Source organism: Semicossyphus pulcher, unplaced genomic scaffold, assembly GCF_022749685.1.
Source record: "Semicossyphus pulcher isolate SPU_LCO1_2020_fin unplaced genomic scaffold, fSemPul1.0.p SCAF_1, whole genome shotgun sequence".
NCBI lineage: Eukaryota > Metazoa > Chordata > Actinopteri > Labriformes > Labridae > Semicossyphus > Semicossyphus pulcher.
Genome location: NW_027211603.1, coordinates 33308268 through 33320311, shown reverse-complemented (window position 1 = coordinate 33320311; position 12044 = coordinate 33308268). Strand labels below are relative to the sequence as shown.

Below are 12044 nucleotides of genomic sequence, written 5' to 3'. Positions count from 1 at the left end.
AGTGTTCATTAGCCTACAAAGAGATCTACAAACCATTTGCATATTTCATCACATGCTTGTCTCACCATATGGGCCCACATGAACAGTTGACGTTACCACTTCATTAAGTTTAGATAACAGTAGAGACAGATATATTTTAAACTTGTCACTTTGCTCTGAGAGAGACTTTTCTATTGCTGTGGTCAAATAGTCCTTTGGAAGGTTCCGAACTGAGTGAATGACCCGAAGTATTTAAGTTGTGTCATAATGATAGCTATTTGAATTCATTTAGGAAATGAAATTCTACCCCCTTTAGCATAAAACACACTGGACAATCCTTTTTGAAAGGAAAGAAGATAACAACGTCCCATAAATCCTAGCCGCAGAAACTTTTAATGACAGACCATAAGGCTGTTCATGGCCTATACCTTGCATTAAGTACATGTATATATAGATAGATGGATAGATAGATAGATAGATAGATAGATAGATAGATAGATAGAGAGAGAGAGAGAGAGAACGTAAATTTTTCACATTTCGTTTAAAACATTTTCTTTCTTCTATCATTCAAACTTTAAACTTTATAGGCTATATATTTTCCATTCAAGTTAGGGAATTTCTAACCTCTATATCCATATAGCCTGATGAAAATGTATTTTGCTTTGAATGGAGATGATAAATTATAGCTGGAACTTACTTGTTATTTTGCTTACAATAAAGAGACTAAATGGTATTTCGTCCTATAGGTAGTCTATAGGAAGCCATAATAGCACATTGGTAATAAAGTCATAATTTTCACCCACAAGTCTCCATTGCAGAACACAGTAGGAACCAACAAGCACATAGATGTCCAATTTGTATTCCATCTTCGAGACATTGCAGTTTGACCTGGGAGGACTCACATCATTATAGTCCACCTGCACTAGGTTCAAGGTTCAACACTTGGCACCTTTTCTTATTATAAATTCTTCTTCATACTTTTCCTTAAAATATTGACGTTTTCCATGGAGTTCAAGAAAACTTTGATGAAATTGTTTTAGGCAGTATTTTCTTTTCAAATTCCTTGGCAGCCTGATGTGTAACGCTACTGGTCTGTACTGGAGGGAAAGAGGCGTGCCGGCCGGTGGTTTCTGTGCGCTTCCGTGTCACTTCCTGGTTCTTCTGCTGAGGGGAAACGCTATCCACGGCTCGGACACGTCCGGACAAGTGACTTTATCCGGCCAATCTAGCGTTAAATGTTGGTGCCTTATATCTAATTTCCAACCTATCACCCCCAGCTCGCTCCGTCCGAGCTGACAGAAAGTTTGGAGCTATGGCTGACAGCCGAGAAGAGGAGAAGGGAGACGCAGACCGGGAGCCTCAGGGCGCCGTGGGTGGGGAAGGTATGTGAATCCATGTCTGCTTTACACACAAGCTACGCGGCCTTTAATCTCTAAAGCAGATACAACTTCGAACTTTACAACTGTCGAACTTTAAGTTCCTGTGAACAGTATGGTCAAATGTAAGGTTACAGTTGATGTTTATTGTCGATAATGGAGGCACTTTTGTTTGGACACCCCGTCCTCTACGAGAGTGAAACCAGAAGTTGTCGGAAGGGAACAAACACTTGCGTTTATCTAAAAGCCTCAAATACCATAAAGGTGTTTTCTTTTAGAGGTGAAAAGCTACTTTATCTTAAGGTTGCTGGAACAGGTGTTAAAAGTCGCTCAGTATGCCGATTTAATGTGTGCATTTTAAAGAACCAGTAAGGCCTTGTTTCTGCTCTGCCCAGTAATTGCTTCTGGTGATAAACAAGGTAATAAAGGAGGCAGACTTTTCAATGAGTCAGGGTCAGGACACTGTGAGTCACAGAGGTCTATTGGGGCTGTTAAAGCTGTCCCCTCAAGGTTGGATAAGGAATAAAAATACAAAAGAAAGAAAGAGACACAACAAAACGTTTTTATAATTGTGATTTTTACAAGACTATTTTGGTAGTAAATTAAGCATACATTGTTGAGAGCTAGACAAGACACTTAATAGATCGCTTTAAAGCCCCTGTGAGGAGTTTTTCACTGGTTATGAAACAGACTTAAATCAATTATTATTATTGTATATGAGCTACAAAAGCAAACCAGACCATTAGTGACAAGATTGATTATTTCTACATAGTTATTTGTAATGCCTGAAACTGCTGTCAAGGGGTAGGTGTACGCAATTAACTGCACGCTGCCTTTGTTTACATTGTCCAGGGCAAAAATTTAAAGCGAGTGATATGTATGACTGTCAAAGAAAGCAGGATGAGATGTTTTGATAAAAACCACCACATAAGCATGTACAGGACAAAATCGACAAAGAGATAAGAGGTACGGCTTTGTCCACAGGGGGCGCCAAAATCAACACAAACTGAAAGTTCCTTACAGGAGCTAGAAAAAGAAAAGATTTGGTTGGTGCTCTAAACACACCATCCAAAGTTGGCCTTGCCACTTGGTGCTCTGGCCCTATACAAATCAAGTGAAACTATTTATTTTTTCCTAGTGAACAGTATATAAATTATTACCACTATACTGATTAAAATTTTTATTATCAAAAAAAGGTGAACAGCACTTGAATCAACAGCAGCTTAAGAAAACAAACTTTAAATAGATTATGTCTGTATTGTTTGGCATGGTAAAAATATAATGCACACATCTCATGAAATTTGCATCTCCTGGTATTTTGTTTTACTTGCAGAAGGACAGGGTCTGAATTAACAGCTTTCACTGCCTGTTACTCTGGCAGGCAACACATTTTTTATGCTTTTATCTTGTAAGCCATTTAGAAACGTTATCTGCCATTTATTTTAAATCTATGCACTAAATAAAGGACCAAGATTTGGGTAATTTGCACATTATTAAACAGAATATCATTTCATGTCATTAAATACTTGATATATTTACACAATACATGCTTTGTCAATTCATTGTAGAAGTTTGAATTCAGTGTTAAAATGTGGCAGATGGAAATAAGTCTAAATCTGTGTCATTCACAGTTTTTCCTCAAATTAAAACCAGTTCCTAAATAATGGTAAGATATGACAAGCAAACTCCTGAGGGGTGTCCTACGAAGCGAGACTAAGGGGTAATCCAGGTATGTTGAGTTTTCTATGAAAGGAAGCTGTCTTTCTTTTTAACCTGGATAGATCACCATGGTAACTTACTGTGCACTTCTAACCTTAACAGGACCAGGTTACGTTCAGAGTTTAGACTTCTATTTAGCTGTAAAGTGCTGTCCTTTTGCTGCTACTTTCCCTGATAGGCCTATAAAACATATGACTCTATGAAAACTTAGTGTGTGCTGCACAACTTGATTATTTGGCATTACAAACCTAACGTTAGCATTCAATGGCTGCATTGCCTCACAGGAATCTACATGCAGTAGTAGATTCACTTAAACACCACTTTAACACATTTTCTGCAGCATTCCTCTCCTGCCTTTTTTGCTGCAGCAAGTGTTGTTTTTTATTTGCTGTTATAACTTTTTTATATCCCTCATTGCTGTTCATTATGACAGTCTGACTGACATAGGCAGTGCAGAAGAGGTGTGAGCGTGCATGAGTCTGAAGCAGAAAGCCTGGGTTAACAGAGAAACTTTATATTGACCTTTTGGATGTCCATTATCTCTGACTGAGGCTTCAGGTTTTGTTGAGCCATCTTACTCAAAGAGAGCCAGGTCATATGAAATCTGCTTCATAGTACAGCCCTCTTGTGGCTGTCTTATTATAAGCATGCTAAATAAACAAAATGGCAATTTCCATCTCATTAATTTAAGACAGTCAACATTAAAATCATGCTATTTTCAACCTAGTAGATTTCTTGTAATGTCATTGTCAGAGTTTACTCAGCACGTGTCTGTGTTAAAATCTATATTTGTAGTAATTAGGGCTGGGCGATAGGACAATATATATCATCAAAGCGATAGGAAAATGTATATCGTATGTGTTTTCCTATTTTGTCCTTATCGTGATGTCGCAAAACCAGCAGCTGAACTGCAGTGAGTGTGACGGCCGGGTGCATGTCAACTCCGTCTGCTGCGGATTCAGCTGGGCTGATCCTGCCAGCCCTATGTTTCTACATGAGTTTTACCTTAATAAAGGCCAAAACAATTTGATTATGTTCACTTTATAAAAGTCACATAGATTTATTACAGACAGGACCTTGATTAACAGAGACAGAGAGAGAGAGAGATTTCCACACAACACCTTCCTGTTCATGTTTCACAATGAAAGCCTTGTTAGTGTTGCATGTGTGACGTCCACGGTTGGCTCCAGTTGTAACTCTTGATTTTCCTCGCTGACGGTTGCTTTCCTTTTTAGACTGTTTGCCTTCATCTGACAGCGAATTTGTTTCTTTTTCTTTGGATTTTCACTTCTTTTAGAAGTTGTATATGTAGTCATCGATCTTTTCTTTGTTTGTTCAGCCATAGTAGATTACTGTTTACTCGCAACACTTGCAGAGACCGGAAAAGCAGCTGCTTAGCTCCGCCTACCCTCTCTGGCAGACCAACCACTGCTGGGTGATGGAACACGCGTCACTAACTGGTCGCAGCTTGTGATATTTTTTCCCTGCAAAAGTCGAAACAAACACCCAGTCTGTAATACTGCAAATGCACAGTCCTCCTTGAATCTAGCATGGGTAGGATGAACATGTAAGAGTCAGTCCATTCATGATTTAAAGCTGTGTTGTGTTGTCTGCTTCTCTCTTTTTACAACAGGCAGCATGTGAAAGGATTTTCCTTGACTCAGTTATATTTCTGACCATGGTCTCTCCTCTCTCTTGTGTGTGTATCTCATTCACAGACTTGTATTGCAGTGTTTTTTTGTTTTTTTTCTTTTGGAATTGCATAGTTTCACATGAGATGATTCATAACACATACAATTGGTCTTTGAGGCTCAAACAAAACCAAATCATGAATCAATAAATCTGTAGAAGGATCAGAAAAGAAATTAGTTATCCCTTAAGAGGTTTGTCCTAAGTGATGTATCAAAGCAATCCGCTTCAAGGGCGAGTTTCATGTTATGAAAATACATTTTCTTGTTGTAATTACATTTTTTGATTGTTATTTCTACAGACCAAAATATATCAATTCAAACAAGAAACTGTTTTGCCATAATGTCACAAGTCTTTGTTATATCATGAGACATTTTGTCATATTATGTCAAAATCTACATATCTGGTAAAACCTTAAAAGAATTAGTTCACTGCGGTAGCAGGAAACTTGATATTCCAAAAAGTGCAGCGTTGGTAATAAATAATAGAATAATTGAAAGTTTATATCAATCTTCTTTCAGATGTCATTGACGATCCCATCCTGGAGCAAGGTGCGGTGGTCCTCAGAGGGTAAGTTTAATCTAAACATCTTGATAAATAATAAGGATACACTGTATTAGTACAGCAATTTTCAAGCAAAGTAAGAAGGAATTCACATTAAATACAATGTTTATAATAAACTCATCGAGATGACATAAAATCGTGAACTTTGGGATATTAATCAGGCACGTTTGGATATTAGGCAGAGAGAGAAAAGAGGTGATGACTTGAGTCATGGATGGTTTTTTAATTGGAAGACATGATCGAACTACTTTCCAAATAGTTTTTTTTAACAAAAGGTATCAGTAAATTTTATACCCAGGTTTCTGGTTGCATGTTCGACAGGGAGCCAAGACGTTTTGTAAAATTAAAATAAGCAGATAGAGGGCCAAAAGAAAAATGAGAAGGTTCATAGTGATTAAGTACAAGTTGCAGAAATCTACATATATTTAAAAAGCTATTAAATTAAGCATTATTGTAAAGTATTGTTCATTGTTATAAAGCATGACAATCAGCTTAACTAGACTCAACAGAAACACAGTCTGTACAATGTGTAAAATATCTACATTGTGAAAGCTGACAATAACTTGCATGTGATTTAGCCTCAAGTTTATCACATAATGTGGGCGGCTGTGGCTCAGTGGTAGAGTCGGTCGTCTCTGAATCGGAAGGTTGGGGGTTCGATCGCTGACTGCTAACTGTCCACATGTCGAAGTGTCCTTAGACAAGACACTGAACCCCAAATTGCTCCCTTATGCCTATAGATTCTGATTGGAGAATGGTACACACTACAAAAGTGCTTGCTACATAAGTACGTCCATTTACCTGTTTGAACATCATGTCCAAAGTTTAGAGCACTGGTCTCATGTATTGTTCCAACCTTTCAACAGTGAGGCGGTTTTGGGTGCAGATAATTTGGCATCCTGATCTCCTATACGCCTCCAGTCTCTCAGATTTGCACTGTAGGCAAGTGTGCTAGTGTAAAAGATAGGTTCACATTTTTAAGTCTACAAGAAAACTACATGTCTATATCACAGGCATTGCAATCATTCCATCTGTCCATATTTACTACAGAGTCATCCCGTCCGAAAGAGTTCTAAAAGTAAGCAATTCTTTGTATGTCCTAGGTATGTGATTGAAAGGATTAACAATGAGGAGCCCAGTCGACAGGTCTCCTCTGAGGATCTGGGAGGAAGGTCGAATGAACAACAGGATCCACATGTCAAAGAAGTGGTGGAACAGCTGCTTAAGATAGCTGACGAGATGAACAGGAATGCTGAGCTCCAAAGGTAAGCTGTGTATCGTGTTTAAAAACAACTTGAGGACAATCTGTCAACAGATCTAAAACTCAACTCAAGTCAAACTATTGTACACACATGACCGCAGAATGAGACAGCTTAGACCCTTCTGGCTTATTGCTTACTGTAGCTGGGGTTCAGGGGTAGAGTGTCCGCTTCTGTTGATTGGCTCTTCAATTCCCTGCTTTCTAAAACCAGACCGTGGGAACCATCCGTCTTAAACCCTCTTTATCTTGTATTTTGCCAGTCGAATCTCTGCACTTCAGAGACTTTAGATGGTAGTTAACGGCTGCATGATGTTGTTAAAAAAAAAAGACATCTCCATGTTTTTTTTCATAATGGCATGGCATAATGACAAGTATACAGAATACATGCAGTGTGTTGTTCATGTACAGATACACAAGTAACAATCATTATTTACGATTAGTACACTCTTCTAACAAAACCAAACCCCCCTCCTACTTTTACCACACTATATTCAGTCCTCTGCCAGCATCTCTCTGACAGAGACCACAGATGGAGAGAGTACAGGTGGGGCAATTAGATTCTAAATTAATCTTACAAATAGACTTTTTTGTACAGTTGTTACGTATGTCATCAACCATTTCTAAAAGTGTTCAATCTCCTCCTACCTGTCAACTCACACAACAACACACAACAGGTTGGCTGCGACTACATTTAGGCATGATTGGCACAGAAGTTTAAGAAAAGATGTCAAATTGTTGAAAAACTAGCGAAATTGTAAATTTGGAGCAGAAGACAAGATGCAGAATTACCAATAGATAGCTGATAGAACAAATAACAATAGTGCTGCTTTTAAAGGCAAAAAGCACTGTGCGGTGTTATCATCCAAATACAGCAGTAGTTATGATTATCATGGGCTGTGTTGTTACTGTCACTATGTTTCAGCATAGTGATTAATTAAAGTGATCTTCCACAGCATGTTTATGAACTATTGTTGGGGTATGTCTACCAAATAGATGTATAACACGTTACAATCTGCTCTGTCACACTGAGACGCCTTGGTCATTTTATAACTGAATGTAAGCAGGACGTAAACTCTTACTTTCTCTGACTGTGTGCAAATCAGACGTTTTCACATCATGAATAATGAAAAATATTAAAATGTGAGTCAAATGTGAAACTTAGAATCATGTACGCTGATGATGGAGATGGTGTGGTGCTGGACTGAATGAAAAAGGAATGATGGTAGTGGCATCAGTGGTGGATGACTGTCAGCTATAGATTGCATGATCTATCGTCAAAAACGGTACCATGAGCATTATTTAGGATGCAGAAAACATTTAAAAACAATGTTTCAATGAATGAATCAAACAAAAGCACAGTTACATTTGAATATTTTCATTCTTTCATGTCAGACTGATCAACCAGGTTCCGGGCAACTGTGCTCAAGATATCTTCATGAAGGTGGCCAGGAACATCTTTGCTGATGGCATTAACTGGGGTCGAGTGGTGGCTCTCTTCCATCTGGCCTACAGACTTATATACAAGGTAATTCACAGAAACAGATATCCCATAGACAACTGTTTTCAACAAGGCACCCCACATTGTTCTAGGTCTTAAACCCCAATGGTTTCTTTTAGGGTTCAACTTGTGATCTGCATTTAATGTTTTTATTGTAGTTTAACTTTTCTATCTAGGTTAATGTTAATTTGAGCAGTATTATTAAAATGTAGAAGCAATATAATATAAGAAGCAATATACTCGCTGTATCTACACTGCGTGCACAATTATTAGGCAAGCCAGTATTTCGACCAAGTCGTAATTTTTAAGTATACTTTCCAACTCCAAGCTGAATAAACTTAAATGCCTATTGGATTAAAGCATACTAGGTGATGTGCATTTGTGTAATGATGGAGGTTGTGGCCTTAGGAGATCAACACCCTATATCAGGTGCGAACAATTATTAGGCAGCTTCTTTTCCTCAGGCAAAATGGGCCAGAAAAGAGATCTAACAGACTCTGAAAAGTCAAAAACTATAAAACATCTTTCAGAGGGATGCAGCACTCTTGAAATTGCCAAGCTATTAGGACGTGACCACAGAACCATCAAACGTTCAGAACTGCAACCTACCTGGAGTGTCCAGAAGTACACAGTGTTCAGTGCTTAGGGACATGGCCAAGGTAAGAAAGGCTGAAACCCGACCACCACTGAACAAGACACATAAGTTGAAACGCCACGACTGGGCCAAGAAATGTCTGAAGACAGATTTTTCAAAGGTTTTATGGACTGATGAGATGAGAGTGACTCTTGATGGACCAGATGGATGGGCCCGTGGCTGGATCAGCAATGGGCATAGAGCTCCTCTCCGACTCAGACGCCAGCAAGGTGGAGGTGGGGTACTTGTATGGGCTGGAATTATTAAAGATAAGCTTGTTGGAACTTTTTGGGGTTGAAGATGGACTCACACTCAACTCCCAAACCTACTGCCAGTTTCTAGAAGACACTTTCTTCACACAGTGGTACAGGAAAAAGTCTGCATCTTTCAAGAAGACCATGATTTTTATGCAGGACAATGCTCCATCTCATGCATCAAAGTACTCCACTGCGTGGCTAGCCAGTAAAGGCCTTAAAGATGAAAGAATAATGACATGGCCCCCTTCTTCACCTGACCTAAACCCTATTGAGAACTTGTGGGCCCTTCTTAAACGTGAGATGTACAGTGAAGGAAAATAGTACACCTCTCTGAACAGTGTCTGGGAGGCTGTGGTTGCTGCTGCAAAAAAAGTTGATGGTCAAGTGATCAAGACAATGGCAGACTCCATGGATGGAAGACTTTTGAGTGTTATTGAAAAGAACGGTGGCTATATTGGTCACTGATTTATTTTTTGAAATGTCAGAAATGTTTATTTGTAAAGTTTGAGTTGTTTATTATTCTGACTTGAAAATAAATTAGTGAGATGGGAATATTTTTGTTTTCCTCTGAGTTGCGTAATAATTGTGCACACACAGATATTCTCGTACAAAAGCCAAAACATCACTTTCGCTTGCTTAAATATTCAGGTTTGAGGTTTATTAACATTTTGGATTGACCAAGAGCACTGTTGTTTTTAAATAATAAAACTAATCCTCAAAAGTGCAACTTGCCTAATAATTGTGCAGGCCGTGTATATCTACAGATTGCTGCTAACTAGTATTAGCTAACCACCAGGGAGGAACAAATTTAGCAGAATCCTCTCTTTGGTCAGTCAACTCTGGCTTCAGCTGGCTGTCAAAAGTTACTTGATATAAAGTGAAATTATTCACACAATAGTCTTCATGCCTCCAGGTGGGTGACAGCCACGGCCCAAGTCTGATGTTTGTTCATCTGTCTGTATTTGTGCCTGTTTGTCTGTACATCCTTATGTCCCATGCTTGTGAAAGCGATGTGTCCAGAACAGCTGGAGGGATTATCTTCAAATTTGGCACAAATGTCTACTTTGGACTCAAGGATGAACTGATTATTTTTTTTGATGGTCAAAGGTAAAACTTGGAGATCACTGTCAACCCATGTCATTCTCATTCTTGTGAACACCATATCTTAGCAATGTCTGGAGAAAATGTTAGTACGTCTGATTTCTTACAATTTTTAACCTTTTTTATTTACATTTTTTTCCAAAGTCTATATAAATGTATTAATACACAAATGTATTCATCCTCCCCCATCTCCGCCATGGTAACGCTGTGAAAATCATTGATGGATGTAAACTAAAACTTAGCTGGTTGATCGAGGCATGCCACTGCAAGGTGGTAATTCTAGTGTTTTTTTAACTTTGAAGGCGCTAACAACCAACCATCTAGAGAACATCAGAACAATCATCAGCTGGGTTCTCCAGGTCATCAGAGAGCAGCTCTACTGCTGGCTTGTACAGCAGGGAGGCTGGGTGAGTGATGCATTGTCCGTAAAGACCGGTCAGACATGTGCTTTCAAATGTTAATCTTGCATATAAACTGGTCAGTATGATTCAAAACTCTCATCATGCTCTCTGTATCTTTCCAGGAGGGGGTGATCCGTGGTTTTTCTCGTTGGAGGACAGTAGCCATGGTAGCATCAGTAGTATTGGTGGCAACTTTTGTTTACTACCGGAAGACCCGCTGAGAGCTTCAGACCACACAACCAGGGCTGCCGTGCCATGTCCTGGATAAATGCAACTTGTTAATAAAGACATTCTCTGGAAAACAATTACGACCACTCTTCTGCCGTACTTAGAGGGGGAAACCTCCTTTCTTCTCTGGACTTGAAGAACATAAAAAGTGCATCTAAAGTCTTCTGTCCATCAAGATCCTCCATCATCCTACACCAGCAACTATTTACTACCTTCTTTGGAATTACTAGTCAGCTGCAACACCACCTGCAGCAGCCATATGGGGGGGCTTCCCCTCTTGTGTAGCAGATTCTGTCAGATGATGATATTGAATGAACATTGGTTGTAGCTGCAGATTTTTCCAACAGCCTAGAGGACCCAACTCTACCTGAACCAGGTCTCAGGATCATTTTTTGTTTCTGGTTGGGGTGCAACTTAAATTTTCCCAGGTCTAAGGTCCGGGGATTAGGATTAGACCAGAGAGAAATTACTGACCTTTATGTAACAAAGCTTTCAGCTTCATTTCCTAGAGAGAATGTTTTTTTTTCCCTGTTGCAAATTCACAGTGTGAGTGTCGTAGCAAAAAAAAAGCAATGGCTTGGTTTACAGATGTAGCAAGTCTCACCTAATAAGTCATAATGTCTGAGGTGAAAAAGGTCTCTTACCTAGAAATTACAGTTTCAGAGTTCAAAATTGACCCAAAATCTGAACTTAAACTGTATTATCAGATTCCTACAAAGCTTTCTTTTATTTTCAGCTTGCAACATAATTTAAAGTCAGTTATTGGATGTTTCCTACCAAAATCCCGAAATAGCAGAGCAGAAATAGCACAGGACTTTTACTTGTGAAGACCTTGTACACTGAATTCCCCCACCCCACGTCTATATAGATCTAATAACAGTAACATTGTGCTAACAAAAGCAGTCTCTAGAAAACTGGCAGATATACCAATACACCCCATGGAGAAAACTCTGTTAAATCAGCAATCATTGCTTTGCTAAGGACTTTGATAAACCAAATCTGTCCAACAGCATCTTTAATTTCCACAAACCTTAACACAATCTTTAGCCCTTAACCATTTCCATTATCGACTTAACAACCTTACTGACCTGCTGTAATGCCGTTAAACCACAGACACTGGTTATGAAATCTTTGTTTCTCTGTCAGCTAGCGCTCACATTAATGTAAAAATAAAGCGTTGGCTCACCAGCATGAATGTGAGACACTTAAATCACATTGTGATCCATTCTTCATAAGTGTGGAAGGTCTTTTAGAGGGTAAAAGACATTATTTCTGGTGTTGAATCTGTGTTTACTGAGAGTCAGTCTGTTAACTTATTAACTATTGCATGTGGTCAG

General features: G+C 38.9%; 1 protein-coding gene across 1 annotated transcript; it reads left to right on the top strand.

Moving 5' to 3' along the window:
- Positions 1-1149: 1149 nt before the first annotated feature.
- Positions 1150-11248, top strand: LOC138593501 (apoptosis regulator BAX). Its single transcript, XM_069664536.1, has 6 exons — positions 1150-1361; positions 5285-5333; positions 6431-6592; positions 7981-8113; positions 10381-10485; positions 10602-11248. The coding sequence occupies exons 1-6, from the start codon at positions 1292-1294 to the stop codon at positions 10698-10700; spliced, it is 618 nt and encodes a 205-aa protein (XP_069520637.1). The 5' UTR covers positions 1150-1291; the 3' UTR covers positions 10701-11248.
- The last annotated feature ends 796 nt before the right edge of the window (positions 11249-12044 follow it).

Excerpts from the sequence above, each read along its gene's own strand:
- LOC138593501 (XM_069664536.1), top strand. The coding sequence starts at position 1,292 with ATGGCTGACAGCCGAGAAGAGGAGAAGGGAGACGCAGACCGGGAGCCT. Across the intron at positions 5,334-6,430 it reads GGTGCGGTGGTCCTCAGAGG|GTATGTGATTGAAAGGATTA; the intron begins GTAAGTTTAATC and ends TGTATGTCCTAG. Across the intron at positions 8,114-10,380 it reads CCTACAGACTTATATACAAG|GCGCTAACAACCAACCATCT; the intron begins GTAATTCACAGA and ends TTAACTTTGAAG.